The sequence below is a fragment of the Entamoeba histolytica genome, genomic scaffold (assembly GCF_000208925.1).
Source record: "Entamoeba histolytica HM-1:IMSS scf_1104750517113 genomic scaffold, whole genome shotgun sequence".
NCBI lineage: Eukaryota > Evosea > Mastigamoebida > Endamoebidae > Entamoeba > Entamoeba histolytica.
In genome coordinates, this window is record NW_001915138.1 from 1 (window position 1) to 19,880 (window position 19,880).

At 25.1% G+C, this 19,880-nt stretch overlaps 10 protein-coding genes across 10 annotated transcripts, besides 4 other annotated features; 3 read left to right on the top strand and 7 right to left on the bottom strand.

Annotated features, from left to right (window-relative positions):
* Positions 1-479: 479 nt before the first annotated feature.
* Positions 480-1,027: a repeat region.
* Positions 1,028-1,042: 15 nt separating this feature from the next.
* Positions 1,043-1,724: a repeat region.
* A 4-nt stretch (positions 1,725-1,728) lies between these two features.
* Positions 1,729-1,823: a repeat region.
* Positions 1,824-2,865: 1,042 nt separating this feature from the next.
* Positions 2,866-3,348, top strand: EHI_056610 (uncharacterized protein; the record flags this gene model as incomplete). The annotated part of the gene is made up of 1 exon (XM_001914083.1): positions 2,866-3,348. One exon carries the CDS (start codon positions 2,866-2,868, stop codon positions 3,346-3,348), a length of 483 nt encoding a protein of 160 aa, XP_001914118.1.
* Positions 3,349-5,513: 2,165 nt separating this feature from the next.
* Positions 5,514-6,749, bottom strand: EHI_056620 (uncharacterized protein; the record flags this gene model as incomplete). The annotated part of the gene is made up of 1 exon (XM_644006.1): positions 5,514-6,749. The coding sequence occupies one exon, from the start codon at positions 6,747-6,749 to the stop codon at positions 5,514-5,516; it is 1,236 nt and encodes a 411-aa protein (XP_649098.1).
* Positions 6,750-7,346: 597 nt separating this feature from the next.
* Positions 7,347-7,682: a repeat region.
* A 278-nt stretch (positions 7,683-7,960) lies between these two features.
* EHI_056630 (lipid phosphate phosphatase, putative) lies at positions 7,961-9,413 on the bottom strand (the record flags this gene model as incomplete). The annotated part of the gene is made up of 2 exons (XM_644005.1): positions 7,961-8,117; positions 8,362-9,413. 2 exons carry the CDS (start codon positions 9,411-9,413, stop codon positions 7,961-7,963), a joined length of 1,209 nt encoding a protein of 402 aa, XP_649097.1.
* A 278-nt stretch (positions 9,414-9,691) lies between these two features.
* Positions 9,692-9,943, bottom strand: EHI_056640 (uncharacterized protein; the record flags this gene model as incomplete). Its single annotated transcript, XM_644004.2, has 1 exon — positions 9,692-9,943. The coding sequence occupies one exon, from the start codon at positions 9,941-9,943 to the stop codon at positions 9,692-9,694; it is 252 nt and encodes an 83-aa protein (XP_649096.2).
* Positions 9,944-10,669: 726 nt separating this feature from the next.
* EHI_056650 (serine/threonine protein phosphatase, putative) lies at positions 10,670-12,220 on the bottom strand (the record flags this gene model as incomplete). Its single annotated transcript, XM_644003.1, has 1 exon — positions 10,670-12,220. One exon carries the CDS (start codon positions 12,218-12,220, stop codon positions 10,670-10,672), a length of 1,551 nt encoding a protein of 516 aa, XP_649095.1.
* Positions 12,221-12,407: 187 nt separating this feature from the next.
* On the top strand, positions 12,408-13,328 carry EHI_056660 (RNA-binding protein TIA-1, putative; the record flags this gene model as incomplete). The annotated part of the gene is made up of 1 exon (XM_644002.1): positions 12,408-13,328. One exon carries the CDS (start codon positions 12,408-12,410, stop codon positions 13,326-13,328), a length of 921 nt encoding a protein of 306 aa, XP_649094.1.
* Positions 13,329-13,495: 167 nt separating this feature from the next.
* EHI_056670 (uncharacterized protein) lies at positions 13,496-13,951 on the bottom strand (the record flags this gene model as incomplete). The annotated part of the gene is made up of 1 exon (XM_644001.2): positions 13,496-13,951. One exon carries the CDS (start codon positions 13,949-13,951, stop codon positions 13,496-13,498), a length of 456 nt encoding a protein of 151 aa, XP_649093.2.
* A 91-nt stretch (positions 13,952-14,042) lies between these two features.
* EHI_056680 (uncharacterized protein) lies at positions 14,043-14,465 on the bottom strand (the record flags this gene model as incomplete). The annotated part of the gene is made up of 1 exon (XM_644000.1): positions 14,043-14,465. One exon carries the CDS (start codon positions 14,463-14,465, stop codon positions 14,043-14,045), a length of 423 nt encoding a protein of 140 aa, XP_649092.1.
* Positions 14,466-16,263: 1,798 nt separating this feature from the next.
* EHI_056690 (DNA-directed RNA polymerase II subunit, putative) lies at positions 16,264-16,677 on the bottom strand (the record flags this gene model as incomplete). Its single annotated transcript, XM_643999.1, has 1 exon — positions 16,264-16,677. The coding sequence occupies one exon, from the start codon at positions 16,675-16,677 to the stop codon at positions 16,264-16,266; it is 414 nt and encodes a 137-aa protein (XP_649091.1).
* A 372-nt stretch (positions 16,678-17,049) lies between these two features.
* Positions 17,050-18,531, top strand: EHI_056700 (uncharacterized protein; the record flags this gene model as incomplete). The annotated part of the gene is made up of 1 exon (XM_643998.1): positions 17,050-18,531. One exon carries the CDS (start codon positions 17,050-17,052, stop codon positions 18,529-18,531), a length of 1,482 nt encoding a protein of 493 aa, XP_649090.1.
* Positions 18,532-19,880: the final 1,349 nt, after the last annotated feature.

Sequence of the window (19,880 nt, forward strand, 5' to 3'; positions counted from 1 at the left end):
TTCTATTTCTTTTATCTTGTCCTTTTTTCATTTTATTGTGTTGTGATATTTTAATTATATTGAATATGAATAAATGAAAGTAAATTTTTGTGCTTCTATTTATTTTATTAACACTTTTCAAATGACTGTTGTTTATTTCATATTAACTATTTCTATTTATTATATGATTATTCATAACTTCTATTGGAAGTTATAAATATCAAGTGTTTATCCAATATCAATTTCAGCTAAATTTCATAGTTTCTTCATGAATAATATTTGTTTGATTATCAACTTCAATTATTCTATATTTTTTTGTATGTTAAATCTTCTAATAAAACTATCTCTTTCAAAATCAGATATAATATTAATTGAATCTGCATAATACCAAGAAAAACACAAAGAATTTAAAAAAAGATTTCAAATAAACATGTCCAATATTCTTTCCATCTTCTTATAATGAATTTCAATATAAAATGAATCAAAATCATATCAAATAAATAAAAATTAGTTAATTAAGTATTAATAGAATTTTCATCTATTCTTCCTAGCTCAGGGGAGACTAATCCCATCCCTGAGCTTATTAAAAAAGAGTAATCTCTTTGTTAAACCTATTCTTTATGTTTTTCTTGCAAAATGAGGAAAGCACTTCTTTGCTTTATTTCTTCCTATTAAGGTTTTTCAAACCTCTTCTGCTTATTTCTTCTTTTTAAGCCTTTGTTTGTTTTCTGCCTTAATTTTAAGGAATTTCATTTTTCTTATTTTATGAATGGGAGAAGGAATCATTTTATTACTACTGTATTACTTTGACTAATCTTCTTTTTAGTCTTACTTTGACTAATCTTCTTTTAGTCATACCCACACTTCAGTAGATTCTTATATTACATCCATGTAATATTCTACTGTATTCTCTTGCTGCACCCTTTGCAGCATTCCCTAATACATTCCTAATTCAAAAGGACCGTCATAACCAGATAATAACTGGGAGAGTCGAAGAATGAATTTGTACTAGGGTTTATGTGTGGTGTTTCAGACGTGCCACCTTCGATCTCCAAATTCAAATAAAAAAAAAAAAAAAGAAATCAATTATGATTAACCTTATTTTTTAGGTTTTTCATCATGTTGAGAAGTGAGCGAATCAGTTTCTTCAACACGCTTTATTTCTATTGAAATAAAGTTTTTGCAAGCATGCTCGACTTAAATGGTTCCTCAATTAAGTTGCTGCCTGACTTTTATTTTGATTTTAATGAGTAATATAATATTTCTCATTCTTTATATTGTTGTTTTAAGGAGAGTATATCCATAACATACTGTTATAGCTCATCTCTTTTTACCTTCGACACCCCTTAAAGAAACACTATTCCTTGATAATATCCTTATGTTTAATTTTTGTGCAACAATATCAATTATATATGCGTCTTCTTTAATAAATGATAATTCTTAATACATAATACCTCCTTAGTAAATAATAATCCTTATAATTAATAATGAATAACAATACACGTTAATGAATAACAATGCACCTCAATGAATAACAATACACGTTAATGAATAACAATACACGTTAATGAATAATAATCTTTTATAATAATCACTTCTAATAAATATTAATAATAATAAACGGTTAGTGTTGAATAGATATTATCTCACCAAAGGCACGTCATGACCAGACGATAACTGGGAGATTCGAAGCATGGGATTATTTTAGGGTTTCATGTGGTGTCTCTGACGTGCCATCTTCGAATGGTGTTAAGTTAACTACACTAATATAAATAAAATAAATTAAACAAATGGAATTAAAGAATATACTTTATCAACACTACAGAAAAGATACTGTCTTATTGAAAAAAGATGGTGTATAAATAAATAACTCTATCCAAACTGCTACTTTATGGAAGAGAGTCTTAAAAATAACATTACAAAAGATTTCTTAATAAATACTAATTTCTATGAAATATAAATAGATGCAGAAATACCTATAAAGTAGATATTGTGTTACAACATTTTGTTAATGTTAGTATGAAATGAATGCACTGAAGAAAAATACCAATAACACTTTGTTTAAAGACAAATATATAAAGTAATTAATAAATAACTCAAAATTATAACAATAAAGAAAGTACATGATGAGAGTATCTGTGTAAATACAATAATTAAAAAAATTGATATTAAAAAGTAATAAAATGAGCAGTAAATAAATCAAATACTATTTATATAAAAATAAAATAAGTTATTGAAAAATGAACATTTCAATATAATCAATAATTGAGTTGATATATAAAATAATGAATAAAAATATTATAACAATAATATCATAAATAAGTTTTAGTAATAATGGAAAAAAAAAACAATAATAATTACTAAAATATGAAAGAAATATCTAACATTTGACTCATTTTTGTCAATGTTAAAGTGTTAATCTTTTAGTGACACTATTTTGTTCAATCTCTTATAAATAATAAATTCTTTTATTTTATCCAAGATAAATAAATGTCAATATAATTGGGTGTTTTTTTTGGAAAAAAGGTTTTCGGTATTAACACAATATTTTTATAATAAATAAATGCACCTTTTTTTCTGAATAAAAAGAGTATGAAACATTAAATTGCCATCAATTTTTTAAAATATTTGATAAAAATAGAATGGGGTTTTGTTTATTTATTTTTTGTTGAAACAAGAATTAATAGAAAAATTCTATGAATATTAATTAGTTAATTTATTCATCGTGTTTTTAAAATTGGCTTTCCCTTTTTATTTCATAGACAATAAAATTACAAAGGAAGAATATATTCTAAAAATCCTTCATACACTGAAGAAAATAATAAATTCAAAATAATAAATGAAATATTGCTATCACTGATAGAATAAACGATTTAAATATTCGAGATGTATCGCAACAAAAAGTATAGAATCTTAAAAATTAATTCACTAAACAATTTAATGCAAACAGACAAAAATAAAATGGAAAAGAAAAACAAAAGACAAAGAAAGATTAATGACGCTTTCTTCAAATTACGTACTTATCAAGTTTATCAACAAGGAGTTTTATTAGTATTATTGAATAACCATTTTGAAATTACCCTTCAAATACCTACAAAACGTTCAGTTGTAACTCATCAATATTTCAAAATAAACGAACTTAGAAGAGGAAATGATTCAATAAAAGTTGAAGAATACGTAGAACAAAGGTGCAAAGAAAAATATTTACAAGACATATCAAATGGTATACCAGAAAAGACTGCAAGAAGAAGATACGACACAAATAAAATCACAGAACAACTCCATCTTCTGATTGACCTTTCAACAGAGTTTGGTTATAGATTTGTATCAAAACGAACTTCAGGGAAAAAAAGGTGCTCAAATTGTTGAAACTATACAAAAGGTGATATCTCCAAATGTAACTATTTTACATAAAGAAATTCCAATAATTGGAGTACAAACCAATGACTATTTAACTCATCACTGTTTCGATTTAAAATGCGCTGTAATTCAGCGTTGTGATAGTTCTTTCCTTTCAAATTTGTCTGTCTAATGGCTTTCCTTTTAAGTGTGACTTTGTATTTTATGATTATTTTTTGTCAATTTCTCAAAATAAATAACTCTGTTTTCATTTTCTATTTTCCTTTCTTCCATTGAAAAAAAGCATAGAAGAGATAGGCACATCCATTTTAATTTTAATAAAAAGTAATGTTTTGACTTTAATTTAGTTTTGATTTTTTATATTGTTATTTTGTTTTATAAAACACAAAAATATTAGATTTTGCGTTTTATAAAAATAACTCAGTAATATAACCCATAAATCCAGATAATAGCACCGTTTATATTATGTTAATACATATTGTTCTGATTATTTTTCATGTTTTAACAAAACTGAAAATAGATGATTTATATTTATAAATCTTTTTCTTTTAATCACAATGAGGTTCTGTTTTTAACTTAATATATCAAATAATAATACAACTAATTGTTCTCATTCAATGTATTTCAGAATTTTTTACATTAAATAGTTGTTTGTAGTAAACACAATGAATATTGTGTTATTGATATAAATCAAATACTTGTTAGATATATTCTGAAATAATAAAATGATAATAAACATAAATAAGTTACTCTTGATTAGTTGTATAATGCAACGAAATATTAATTATCTAAAAATAAAATTAACTCGAAATTTCAATAACATATTAAAATGAAAATATATTCCATTTTCGGTGTTTACTAAATAAAATAATTATTTCAATCCGTCCTTGGTGAGACAAAAAGTATAAAACTTCTTTCTTTTGAAACTTTGTAGGATAATGATATTAAAATAAAGGTAAATAATATCTAATTAATTGTCTATTCTATAATAAATAACATTCCTCCCTTTTGTTTTTATTGTTTTTATCTACTATTTATCCAGAATATTATTAAATTGGATGAATAAAATTTATATATAAATAGAATTATCTATGATGAACATTCTGGAAGAGAAATGGGTTGAATTTTAGATAGTATAAACATAAAAGTCCTAGTACGCTAACATCGATTATTCTTAAAAAGTATATTTGGTATTGTATTATATTTTTAGAATTATAATTCATGTTTTATTTAAAATCCTTGTTTTAGTTAAAATCCTTTTTTATGCAAATAGCAATTTATTTCACAAATGCCGTTGGTATTTTATAACAGAAAATCAATGGCATAAACACTGTTTTATTGAAAATTTGAACTTATACTAACTATCATTATTTCTAAAACTTTGACTAAATTATTTATTACTATTGTTATAAAATAGTGAATAAACTAGTGACTTTTCATTGATTAATAATCAAAGAAGAATTATTTCTGATGTATAAAGAAAATAACTGTAATAGGCAAACTTTGTACATGCCCTTTTCAAATTATTTTGAATGTTCAATTAAAATTCTTTTAAAGAAAGAAATCTTTATGAGAATAAGAGAATGAAGATAAAACAAGAAATAACCGAACAGAATAATAATACTTCAAAAATAATTTTTTTTTTGAAAGAAGAAAAAATAGTTCAAGGTACTTTGTGAACATTACCAATACGAACAAGAAATAGGAGTAAATATAAAATCACCTGACTGGTGTATTACCATGCAACTATTCTATTCATTTTCTTTTCTGCTTTTTTCCTCCTTTTCAGAGATTCGAAGGCAATTTCTTTTAAAGTTTTTTGTATAACATCAAAATAGTTAAGAGATTCATTTCTTTGTTGTTTTTTTTTGATCGAAAAATTAGCTTTATCAAACGAAACATTATGAGAATAATGACTTCTTTTCATTTGCAACTTTTTATTCTTTTAATTCTTATATACTCATAAGAATAATACCCTTTCATTTTATTGTAATTGATGCACAAAACTTTTTAGGAATTTTGTTTGAAGATATATTTTAATAATATTTCTTTTGTTAAATCTTATTTCAGTCTAAGAAATACATCTTATAATCAAAATCAATTTTAATATCATAAAGTCCAAAGGAATAATTTCATTATTATTAAATAACATTAATGATAAAAAAAATAGTAAATTAAGCAGTAATAATTGTTGGATAAGTCTCTTCTCCAATTGAGGTATATTTTGATTTCTTTTTTATTAAGCACAAAACACAAATAATAGTAACAAGAATAAGGCATATAAGAATAAATAAAATAGAAGTAATACTTACAGTAAGTATTATTTTTGATGATGGTGATGAGTTATCTAATTTTTGGTTATGTACTTGAAGAATAAATGTACGAGCATTTGAACTTACTGAAGTAAAACCTATTCTAAATAAAAATGGATTAACAGAGTCTGAAGTATTAAAACTGTATTTAATTCCACTTGAAGAAATACATGGAAGAGATTGAATTTTGTAATCAGAAGATAAAAGGCCAAAAGTAATATTAGTGTCTGAAGAAGAACATAAATCAACAAAGTATTGATAATTTGGTTGAGGATTAATTTGATAGTTATACCCAAAAATTTCAGTTGAATCAGGAAGTGATGAAGGTGGAACAGTTTCATATCTAATATATGGATATACGTTAATTTCTTCAATTGAAGTAGGAAGGAAGAATGTTTGATTAAATATAACTTTAATAACTGTAATAGATGGGCTAATAAAAGAAATAAGGAATTGTGTATTATCTTGTTCACTATCAAATTCAATATATTGACCAGTAAATGTTTTATTAAAAGAAATTGAAGAACATTGAATTTTGGTTGTAATAGGTAATGTTGAAGTAATATTAATTCCATATTTCCAATGTTCTTTAACAGTTAAAAGAACAAAAGATTGGTAAATACCATTTTCATCTTTCATTGAAAGAGTAGTATCTATTGACTTTGGAAAAGGATCAGTTACTTTGATTGGATTATTTATTGTACCTTGTGAGATTGGATAAAAGAAAATAGTATTGTATGGTGTATTAAAAGAAACATAAACTAATTGATGATGTCCTGCAGAAAGAACAAGAAAAGCCTCTTTATTATCTGCTTGACACACAGATGAACAATCAGTATAATATTGCATTGTAATATCTTCAGAAGCAATTATTTGGAAAGAAAGAGTAAAGTCATAGTGATTAGCAATATCAATCCACATTCCATTTCCTTGAGTTTGACCATTACAATTTATATTTTGTGAACTAAACTGTTCAGGGGTTAATGTTATTGAGCTTTCTACACTTGATAATGGTGAAAAGTAATAAGGTGAGACACAACTTGTCTTCTCAGACTGAGAAAGTACAATAGATAATAATAAAAGTATTAAACAAGTCATTAAGATATAATAATTCAGATTTCTTTTTTTTTTCTTCATTTAAACAAAGAAGTTCAAAGAACATCTTTTTTATGTTTTTAGCTTCTTCTAATTTCCAAATCCTTCGTAGATCTTTTTTTTTTATTTTTTTTTAATAATAATTGTTTTTTTCCTACAAATAAAAAAAATTTATAAAATGATTTATTGTAAATTCGCAATAATTTTTACTAATTATAACTACAAAAAATGATTCAAAACAACTATTAACCTTTTTAAATTAAAAGAAGTTCTGTGAATAAATAAACAAATATCTCTTAAAAAGTAACACTAATTAATTATGAATTGTATATACCATTTTCTTTGTCTTTATTATTCTTTAGAATGAAATAAAGTTTAATATATATTTAAAATAATACAAATATAATTTATATTTTATAGTTTCTAAATTATTTTTTTTTTTTGAAAGTTTTGTAATTAATATTTATTTAGATAAAAATTATTATAATTAAAACTATAATTATACTATTATTTTATTATTATTTATTAATACTTTTCTCTTTTTTTTTTATTATTTTTTTTCTTTTTTTAGTTTTAAATTAGTTGTAATAAATGTTTCTTATTAATTACTACTTTCAAAAAAAAGAATCAGCTGAATTAAATAAGAGAAAATAATAATAAGTGAATATTGTCAGAAGAAAGGAAGAACTGGAAGATGATAAGAAAATGAAATGAAAGGGTATATATCTCTATCTCCAGAATAAAATTGATGAGATAAAAATGATGAAATAAAAGAAAATATTAAAGAAAACTAACAAAATAAAAGCAATATAAACAAAAGAAATTATACAAAATAAAAATCATAATAATAAAGAAGGAAGTAAATATAAAAAACATAAAATAAAAGAATTAAATTTCATTTATAATAAAAAACATAATTAAAGAAGAAAATAAATTATTATATTTATAAATATTGTTTTTTTTTTTTAAATTTTAAATTGTTTATAACAAAAACTAATACCAACTGAATTATATACTTAGTGAAACATAAAGTATTATTACTGATGATTAAAGAAAATAAAGTTGTTCAATACCTTAATTTTTTAATTAGATATATTAATTTTTCATATTTGAAATATCTTAAAATGACTCAAAAATAATTTTAATAAAACAATGTTATATGAATGAAGAAAAATAATATAAACCCTTAAATTTTATTTACGACATTTGATATATTAATCATTTTTATCTTTAGGATTTAAAGAAAGAGTAGCAAAACGATGAGAAATTGTATCTATGTTAACTTTTTCATTTGGATCAATATGAAATCCTACATTTTTGATTTCAACATGTTGTTTTACTGATTTTTTTGGAATACTTTCATCTTCATCACTACAAACATAAAAAATACAAGAAACAAGAATAGTAATGATTAACATTAAAACCTATTAATGTCAATAACGTACATTAAACATTTAAAGAAATGAAAAAAATCAAACAAGAAGACCAACAGGAATCATCCATAATGCTATATGCATTGTTTAACTGACATTTTGAGATGAGACTTGAACCAAAACAAAAACCAAAAGAAACCCAAAAGTATTATTATAAGTTGTTACAAATAGCCATGTTAAACAAATCAGGAAGATAATACTGGATTACTATTGGTGATACCACTTTACAAAGTGCTGCTAGAATAAATCCTCCAATATAATATGAGAAAAACTCTACGGCATAAATCATTCTTTGATGATTCATTTCTGGAGTAAATTCTAATGGGTCATGATGACAATGAAAACGTATTTTATTAGCATTAGAACTATACCAATCTAATAATTTATGACATTTAATAAAAAGACTATATAATCCAAGATGTATAAAATATCCAGTACCTGATATTACAAAACCAATACAAAATGCTTTTAATAATAAGAATGGGTAATGAATTGTACATGAATATGGTGGCATGTTTTTAACTACTTTATGTCTTTCAAATACTTCCATAACATAATTCATAAAAACAAATCCAAAACCTACAACTGATCTCCAATAACATGGAGTATATTGAGAAAAACATAATGAATGTAATGAAAGTAAAATAACTTGTGTAAAGAAAAAGAATGGAATAAAATACCATTCTCGAGGAATATCTGGAAATACAATATAAAATCCAATTGAAACAAATCCTAATAATGCTCCAACAATCACATCTGCTGGTGAATGAACCCCCATATAAATTCTACTTAGAGCTACTATAATCACATAAATAGTTATTAAAATACATACCCACCATACTGGTTTAAGATACATTATTAAAAAGATCCCATTTGCTACTGCATTCATTGTATGAGTTGATGGTAAACCAAAATCTAATTCTTTTAATGGCTGCCATACTCCTGAAGGTCTTGGACAAGCAAATAGATTTTTCATAAAGTTTCCAATATATGTAGTAATAGCAATTAATAATATTAATGCATTACTTATATAAATTGAATCTTCTGATGGATGTAACCACCATGCAGTTGGTACAAACGCAATGTATACACCTACTCCAGCTAAATGAGTCATTACATAAAAAAATAAGTCTAAAAACTTATTCTTTTTCTTTTGTAACTTTTGAACTCCAGGCATTGACTTAGTAACAGTTCGATATAAGAAATTACGTAAGTTAGTAAAGGCAATTATCATTCTACATTTTCTAAGTTCTTTCTATAAAGAGATTTTTTTGTCTTAAAAAATACTTCATTTTTGTTGGAAAATATAGGAATTTTGGGTTGTACAATTCAACAGCAGAAGATCCAATCTCTAAGTCATACAACAGCAATTTAAACAGAACAAAGAGGAAAAAATTTGGTTCAACCAAAAGTTCATTTTTTAATAACAATTTTTTATAAAAATTATTTTTTTGTTTTTTTGAAGTTTTTAATTAAATCAAAAAACAAGTCAATAAAAAAGAGATTATGTCATTATGGTTGCACAACTTTAAAATAGAATTTACAAGTAGCATAGACACCAAGTACTAAAAATCCAACTATAAGTACTGTATAAAAGATAATATTTACTTTTTTTCGACACATAGCACGTTGAAGAGAGGCATCACTAATATCTAATTTATCTTCCATACTCTGTATTTTTACTGAAGCCTGACGTAATGAGTCATTTGCTTTACGCATATTCTGAAGAATGTCAATGGCAATTTCAGCTGTTTGATTAGACATAGAAATGCTATTGTTAAGAGAATCATCAATTGTCTGATTTAATGTGGTCATTTTTGTATTGTTTCACAAAATGGTATTTTTTTCATAAGAAAATAAAAAAAGAATTTAAGTTATATACTATTTTAATAGTTCTAATTGTATTACTTCAATACTTTTGTTTAGAAAAGATTGTCTATACTTTAAAATAAATACAATGTACAAATAATGTTTATAGTTGTTATTAAATAATATATTAAAATTATTTAAACATAGTTGTGTTGAAGACTTTAAACTCCTAAAGAAAAAGAAAAAACATAATTTTTATTTGTTTAGAATTTTATTTTATGAGGTTTAAATAAGTTTTAATATTAGAATAAATGTAAATTGAGTGATTAGTTTTTGTCTTGATTTTGTCAGTTGTTTCTTAAAAGCAAAAGATGAAAAATTTATTCTTCATAATTTTATCCCTCTTAAATTTTATTTTTTTAAACTAAAACTTAAAATAAATTATGTATTTATTATTTTCTCTTATACAACTAATAAAAGGGATATTTTTAATTTATTCTTGTAAGTAGATAAGATATAATTAATGCCATAACTAAGAACAATACAGTTAATAATAGTTATGCTATAGCAATCATTCAAATTATTAAAAAAGATTATTATAAAAAAAGAATATAAATTTTTTTATTACAAAGAATTTGAAAATGAATGTTTTCTTTAGTTAAAAGATAAGAACAAATAGATTTAAGTTGGTGAGAGAACAAAATCAGATATTGACTCAGATTCACTATTTGACCAAACTGAGAGTGGTTCCTTTTTTTCTCGAACATAATCTTTCCCTGAAATAATTATAGCAGTCATTAGTCCATTGTTGATTAATAACCCCGCAGCACAATTTTTTAATCCACAATAATGACTAGAACTAAATACAGTTACAACACGAGCTTTTTGTCGTAAACCTATCCCCATTTCTTCAGATTGGTGTGCTCGAATAATATAACGACAACCAGAATTTTTTAAAAACTTCTCTACAGCATCAGCTCCAAAAATGTAAGTTCCTTTTCCTCGTTTATTTGGTCCAAACCCAACATCATCTCCTTTTTTATTTAGCATAAACTCTTCGCTTGAGTCAGCAGGATCACACCATAACAACTCACTAATTAATGGGTCTTCACAACTACATGGTCTTTGGAATGAGTCTATAATTTCAAGTGCATTTAATGTTTCTGAACATAACTCTCTAGCTATTCCTCCATGAACACAAAAAAGTTTGTTATCAATAACACCACAAAAAGGAAGGTATTGGAAAATAATGTTGAATTGATTCCATAATGAATATCCATCTTTCTTTTGGAATGTATTATAACACTGAGCAAGAAAAGACATTCTGCCATATACTTGTGTTGACCCATTGACCTGGCTTCCTTCATGGTTTCCTCTTAAAAGATATACCGTGTCTGGTGCAATAATTTTTAATGCCAACAACAAACAAATTACTTCTATTTGATGAGTTCCTCTATCAACATAATCACCAAGAAACAAATACTTGCAAGTACAAATTGATGTTGCTGGAAGTAATCTAAACAATTGACAAAGAGCTGAAACGTCACGATAATTTCCATGCAAATCCCCAACGACATAACACGGGGGTTGGATACGAATAACATTATTATCTTTTAACAACACATTTTTTGCTGCTTCTAATAATCTTCTTACAACCATTGGAGTTAATAAACAGACACCATTTTTCCATTGATGAGATTCTTCTCCATAGCCATGCCTATAACCATGATGAGGTCTAAAGTTATTTCTCAATGAATGAAGAACATAAGAAGCTATTTTAACTGATTCATCAAGTGTGTCTGTAATTTCTATAGGATAAATAGCATTATCTTCTTCATTAAATACGAATTTACTGTATCTTCCTTGTTGAATATTAATAAGGTTTGAGTTAAATTCAAAGCAATTTTTATCAAAATAGTATTTTTTTGATGTTTGCATTGTAGGAGTATCATCAAGATATTTAGAGAACATTAAAAATGTGTTAATACTAAGACATATATTTCTTGAGAAGAAACCAACAAATAAAGGACAACATACGAGTTTAAACATTTCTTTGTTGTAATATATTTTAAAAACTGTGCATGTGACTGGTTCTTTTCTAGAAATTAGACATAATGGAAATGGATGAGCTAACTCAACAAACCAGCCTCTGATAGTAGTAACTGCATAATTAACTATTGTACAATTTTCTCCATCAAAATTGTGTAATTGAAGACTTGTTTTTCTCTCCATTTCACAAATTTTCTTTTACTAACACTATTTAAACATGTTTGTCTTTTCATCTATAATAGAGTTCCTCAATATCAACTTTTTTGGTTTAATATTGTTGATGTAGAAGACCAAAACTAAAAGTCTGGTGAAATAAAAAGATGAAAAAGGAAAAAAAATCTTCAAAAATATAAAAGATTTATATTTTAAGATGACAAGACAATATGATTCAAGATACCAATATCCTCCAAGAGCCCCACAACTTTATCAACAACGACCACCTCAACAAAGCTCTACTGAAACAACTGAATCTTCACTCCCAATAAATGCTAACTCAAAATCTGTTCATGTATCTGGAATTCATGAGAGTGTGGATGAAATATTATTAGGAAGAATTTTTTCAATTGTTGGACATGTTGTTTCTTGTAAAATAATGAGAGATAAGTCTGGAGTACATGCTGGTTATGGTTTTGTAGAGTTTGTTGATTCTACAACTGCTAGATTTGCAAAAGATAATATGGATGGAAGAGTTGTTTATGGAAGAGAATTAAAAGTTAATTGGTCATACACAGCACAACAAGAAAACCAAGGAAATTATAAAATATTTGTTGGAGGTCTTCAACCAGAAGTGAATGATGATCTACTTTATAAAACATTTCAAAAATTTGGTCGTGTAACAGATGCACGAGTATTAAAATTTACACAAACGGGGAAGTCTAAAGGGTATGGGTTTGTTACTTTTATTAGAAAAGAAGATGCAGAAACTGCAATGCAAATGATGAATGGAGAAAAATTAGAAGGAAGAAATATTAAAGTGAATTGGGTTACATCAAACATAGCAAGTAAAACAGAACAACCAAAACGGAGTTATGATGAAATTAATAATGAAACGAGTAGTCAAAATTGTACTGTGTATATTGGTAATATTCCAAAAAATGTAGAATCTGATGATTTAAAACAATTATTAGCTGAATATGGGTCAATAGAAGAAGTCAGATTAAATAAAGATAAAGGATATGCATTTATTAAATTTTCAAAACATGAATCAGCAACTTCTGCTATTTTAATGTGTAATGGTAAAATAATAAATGGATCAACGTTGCGTTGTAGTTGGGGAAGAGAAAGTCATTGAGTTTAACTAATTTTAAAATTCAAATGATTGATTGTATCAAAAGTTAATTTCCTCTTCATTTTTGTTATAAACAACAATTTTAGAGAAAAAAAGAAATTTTAGAAATTTAGAACTTTCTAAAAGATTATTACATTAAAAAATATAAAAAAAAAAGAGAAATTATTTGTTTAACTCATTTTGATTACAATAACTTTTTTACAATAACCCCTCTCAGAATTATTTCTATCAGTAATTGGATTAATCATTTTTTGGGGCAAAATGTAACGGTCTTTTAAAAGTTGATGAATTCTAAGTTGTCCATCTAATGTAACCCAAAATGCGCAAAAACAAGTAAAAAGAAAATAACTTTCTTTGTCTGAATAAACAGTAAAACTCCTCAGTGTATCTTTACGTTCTAATTTAAATGGATAAGCACCTTTTCCATTTAAAACAAATAAAAACATTTCGTTAGAAGTGACTTGAGTAGTTTCATTATTTAATGCATTAACAATATCAGAAGTATAAAAACCAAATTGTTCATTGTTTGTAATAATAATAAATACCAAATTTGATTGGTATCTGATTTTACTATTTAATGCCCTTGTTTCAAAACCATCAACATCACTATTATAAATTATTTCCATCTTCTTATAATGTGTATATTTTTTAAGAAATTCTAGCTTTTCAAAAATAGAAACCTCCCTTGGTTCTAATGGAGTCAATGGTGGTTCCATTTTATTTTGAGGATTCATTAGTTTTGGAGAAGGTAAAGTATGGTGATACTCTTGCAGAATAACATAACTTTTGTGGTTTAGGATATTTTTCAATTTGAGGATTACAAGAATTAAGTGGATAGGGTGAAATACTATTCCTTTTATTCATTTTAGACATTAGTGAAGGTGGAGATTGTTTTTGCTTAGTTGGAAGATGACAAGACTGTGTTCTATCAATTTCTTCATCTAAGTCTATTACATCATTAGGTTCAGGTGTAAATAAATTTGTTGGATCGATATCATATTCAACACTTGGACTATTCTGTGGTTTTTCTTCTTTAGAAGTTTTTGGTACTTTTTTTATTTTCCTTGAACCTGGTTTTGGAGAAAGACTTCCACTACGTGGTAATGATGGATCAAATCTTTTGCTACTCGAACTTCCCATTACAGGTACTACATTTCAAAGTTCTTGCTAACTTAATAAGATATTATTTTTTATTCTGTCTTTTTCGTTTGAAACAATTTATTCCTTTTTACAAGTTATTTCTATCATTCTTTAAACAAGTATTAAAAAAATTAAATTGTATTATCTATTTTTTAAGAAATAATATGATTTGAACGAATGTTTCTATTTCCTTGTTTATAAGTGTCGAAAAAATTAGAAAACCATTTTTTTTTATAATACAATCAAAATAATAAATAAATAATACCAAAAATATTTATAAATATAGAATTGTTTTCTTTTCTTGCATTGTGAACAACAATAACTCATTGTAAGTTCATTCTGACTTCCTAACAAGATAAAGATTTCATACCATTATACTCATAAAATAAGGGATTTATGAAATTTTTAAGAAGAAGTTTGAGGTTAGACTAGACAAATATAAACTTATGAATGGATGAACGATTTATAAATCATAATAAGGAACAAAGAAAACAAAATCAGAGAATAGTTCGAGGGTTTGTGATTAACAAGAATAAATTAAAAGAAAACGTAACAACAAAACATTAGTTACATTCACTCCTTGAAGGAAAAATTTATGAATTAAACAGAAGTAAATTTTTCTTTAACAGAATGTTCTTATTTTAGAATCTGAGTAGTTTTTTTAAGATACTCTATAGAATGAAAGAATAAAATCAGTGTTAAAACAGAAGTTAAATCAAAAGTGTTAAAGGAAGATTTTTTTTTATCCAAAATCATGAATAAAACAATAAAATTAAAAGCAGAATTATTAATTTCGTCTTTAATCGTAGTTATTTTTATTAAATAACTACTAAACAGTTATTTAATTGTCAAAATATATTCGAAATTTTGATAAACCTAATAAGAATTAATATATTTTTTAATTAGATAAATACAAAGAATCAAACATAATTTGATTATTAGCAAATCTTTTTTGAATTGACCAACCATTTTAAAATAATATTTTTTTTTAAAATATAAAAAAAAGGAATTGATAAAAATATGTTTCTGCTCTGAATCTACTAAATTTTTTTATTATAATTTATAAAAATAAAATAAAAAATAGTTAATTAGATGTACAGAAAAATTTTTTTTCTATCTTTTTTGCTCACATCATACTAACCCCTTCTATGAGTTTAAGACTTTTTATTCATCAACTTTTCTTTTATTCTTTTAGTTTTTTGTCTTGTTGAAAGATGTGAATTTCTACTCTTTGCTCATTTATTTCTTTTAAATTTATATTTTTTAAACATCACCAAGTTAATTATTCCTCTTGTAAGTAACTACATTGTCTTTATTTGAATTGTAATGTGTATTAAAACTCTTTACTTTTTAATTTCTTATTTTATGATGAATATATCCTTACTACCATATTATTATGACTAATTTCTTTTATCAACAACATGTAAATCATATTGTTTTGACAATACCAATACTATCAAATCTACTTGTGTGTTAACAAGTAAATAATAACTGTAATATTTATAAATATACACTTTTCTTTTATACTAAATGATATTTCATCATCATAAATAATAATCATTTTCAATATTGAATTTGTGAGTAAGTTGTTTGTTTCATAACTAAAGGTAACACTATAACCAGGGTATAACTCAAGGTTCAGTACTTTGATATATTTTAATGTTAGTAAAGTGTCTCTAACTTAACATATTCAAATATAATTTTTATAATAATAAAAAGTTATAAGAAAAAAAGAAAAAACTTACTTTTGATTAGATAAGATAATCAAGAATTATATAAGAAAGAAAATTATATCTTCTCAATTATTTTCTGACCCGTCTTCTTTCTTTTCCTTTTTATCAAAAGGAATTCCTCCTTCAGCCCAACTGTACATACAATTAGTACATTGGTAATTAATTTGTAATGAACAGTTATAATTCCAATGAGCAGAATAATAATATACAGCATCATGTTGTTGACCACAATGAGGACAAAGCTTTGTTGTTTTAGGATATGTTGGATCTTTACTCACATCTGCAGCAACTGTTGTTGCTTTTGTTTCACTAAAGTTTTTGATATATACACAGAAACTTGTTGGGTCTTCAGCTTTTTCAAAATGTCCACAATTTGGTCTTCTGCAAACAAAATATAAATCATCTCCACAACTTCTTGGAAGCATTATTTGATGACAGTCGGGACAAAAATGAGGTTTAACTGCATTAATCGTTGTCATTCAACAAATAATAAAATTTTTCAGTGTATTTATTTTTTTGTTTTTTTTTTATGAAAAATATATGTTTTTTATTTTGTTTTCGAATATATTATTTTTTTTGTTATTTAGAAGGTGGTGGTAAATAATTCCAGAAAAAGTTTGTTTGACACTTTGAAGAAGGAAAAAGAAATAGTGTGTCAAAGTTGTTCTAAAAAGAAACAACAGTAAAGTGGGATAAAACAAAGAAAAGTACACCAAATGAGTTGACTAGAATGAAATAAATGAAGAGACACCAAGAACGAAAAATCATCTTTTGAGAGAAAAGATATGAAAAAGTATTTTTTATTGTTCTAAGAGAACTCAAAACTCTTTGTTATTAATTTGATACAATCAATGAGCACACCAAACTCCTTACCACCAAAACCACTCCATTTGGCACCTCAACCTCGTAGACCAAATAAAGCTGCACCTGTACCAAAGAAAAAACATGTCCATCAACAACCACCAACCTTAAAAGATGTTTTTGATGATGACATGACATTAGTTATAGATGATAGACCATCGATCAGAAGAAAACCAACATCTTCAGCTGGTGATTTACTTTCTCCAAACTCTGGAAATTCTCCATGTAAATCAACAGCTAGTACTCCTAGGTCTGAAAATGTTTTATTTAATTCTTCTTTGGAAAGAGGTAGTGAGTCTAGTTCATTAATATCTCCTCGTGGTATTTCTCAAACAACATTAATAAATGGAAGGCACTCTTCCCATGAAGATCTACCTGAACATACTAGTGTTGTTCCATCTAGAGCAGCTCCACGTCCTGTAAAACATTTAGTTCAACAAACAACAACTGCTAAATCATTTTCACCATCAATAGGTTTGCCTTCAAGTATTATAGATGAACCACCATATTCTCCAAAGGATTCAGGTAATTGTATGTCTTTTGCACAACCACCACCATCAAAACTTAAGGTTGGTTCAAACCAACAAACATGTGCTGCTCCAATACCACCATCAATTTCTAAAACACAAATAATTATGTCAAGTACAATGGCTGCTTCATCACCAAATTCTTGTGCATCACCAAAAAGTACTGGATCAGTTAGTAGTCTTTCACAACTCAATGCTATTACTCCTCCTTCTGATTCTTCTCCATCAGTTAATGTTGCTTCTCCACCACCAGTTTCACCTCGTTCAAATGCTTATATTGTAACTGCTCCAATGTCTCCCTCTCCAAAAGGAACAGTCCTTATTGCAGCACCACCACCATCATGTACTAAACCTACTGTTTCAATTGCAGCACCACCACCTCCTATGAACAAATCAAGTGTTACTGTTGCAGCACCACCACCTCCTATGCATAAAGTAAGTATTGCTCTTGCAGTACCACCACCAATAAGTAGTTCAACATCAGTATCACAATCTACATCTTTAAATACATCTACTTTGATTAGTACATCACCATCAAATAAAACGACTAATCAAGTTAAAATAGAAAACAATAACATACAAACAAATAATAAAATTGTAACACGACCAGCTCGAGATATTTCTCTTAATGATAATTGTTATCATATTACTCCAATGGAAAAATTTAATACACAACTACCACATAAATTTATTAAAAAACCATTTAAAATACCAACAATTAATATATTAATTAAAGGTGATGAAAACGACGAAAAAGTTATTGAATTACTTGATAAATTAGGTGAAATTAATACGATTCAAGAAACACAACAACAAGAAATTGAAGAATTTGGATTAGAACCAATATCGTATACTGAATTTGATACTTTAATATGTGTTAAAGGAAACTCAACAGAATTATCAAGCACATGTTGTATTGGTGATTCAATGCTTGTTAGTTATTAAAAGTCATTGAACAAAGTTATATGTTTTATTTTATAAAACAAATCTTTACATTTTATTAATTCGGCTTCTTTTTTTCAATATTTGGTTTTTTATTAAAGTATTATTTAAATGTAATAACAAAATATTTAACAAAAAATAAATTTATTAATTAAAACATGGAATTTACATAACTTTTGAGGTGAATATTCCTTGTGGAATATGAGAAGACAATGCCTTTAAAAGAGATATTTGACTGTCAAAAAGTAAATACAATTGTAATGAAATGCTTGATACTTTTTTAAATTAAGCATTAAGAATAGTACCAAATTGCATAAAATGATAAATATTTTTTTTCTTTTATATAAATTATTGAAGCTCTTTTAACAAATAGAACATTTTCTTCTTCTTCTTTTTTAGAACTACATGACCATTCTTCTGATAATTGAGTCTGTTTTTAATTAATTTATTTCATTTGACAAATTCTTTTGATGATATGGTTTTTTTAATGATTTATTATTTGAGTAGAGTCATAATAAATGTTATCAATTATAAGTAGAATATTACACATTTAAATATTTATTAATTTTCCTTTTAAATCACAAAATCATACTCATTTGGCAACGAAAAAAAGCAAATAATTGAAAAAGAAGAGAATGAATGATATAAAAGAATAAAAAGAAAGTAAGAAGTTGGATAAGATGAAGAAAGAATAAAAGTAGAAAGGAGAGAATATAAAAATAAAGAAGATAAAGTGTAATAAAACAAAAGAGATGATAAAAGAAGAAAAGAATGAAAAATAAAGGATGCAAATTTTATTGAAACAAATAAAAAAAGCGCAAAATTTAATGATGCAAAATATTTAGCAACATTTTTATGGATGCAAAATATTTTGAAATAAAAATAAATCATCATTTGATATTATTATTATATTTGATAATAAATTATATTATATATTAAATACATCATATTTCTTTATTATTTATCTTTCTTTTCTTTTTATTATTTCATATATTACATTATTATTCATTCATTTATTATTTATATTTCATTTATTAAATAAAATGAAAATGAAATTGTAAAATATCAATTAAATATTCATGAATAATAATTTATTAATATTTAATAATTGAAATAACAAATAATAAAGTAACAATAATGATATATTCAATATATTCTTTATTTGATTTGTTCAATATTAGATTATTCTATTTCATTATCATTTCATTGTCTTCATTATTTTATTTCATTTATTATTTCATATTCATTTATTATTTTTTTAAATCAAATAAACAATAATATTGATATTCATTCATCATATTCATTTAATATAATAAATATACACAACATTTCAGAATAAATAATGAATATTT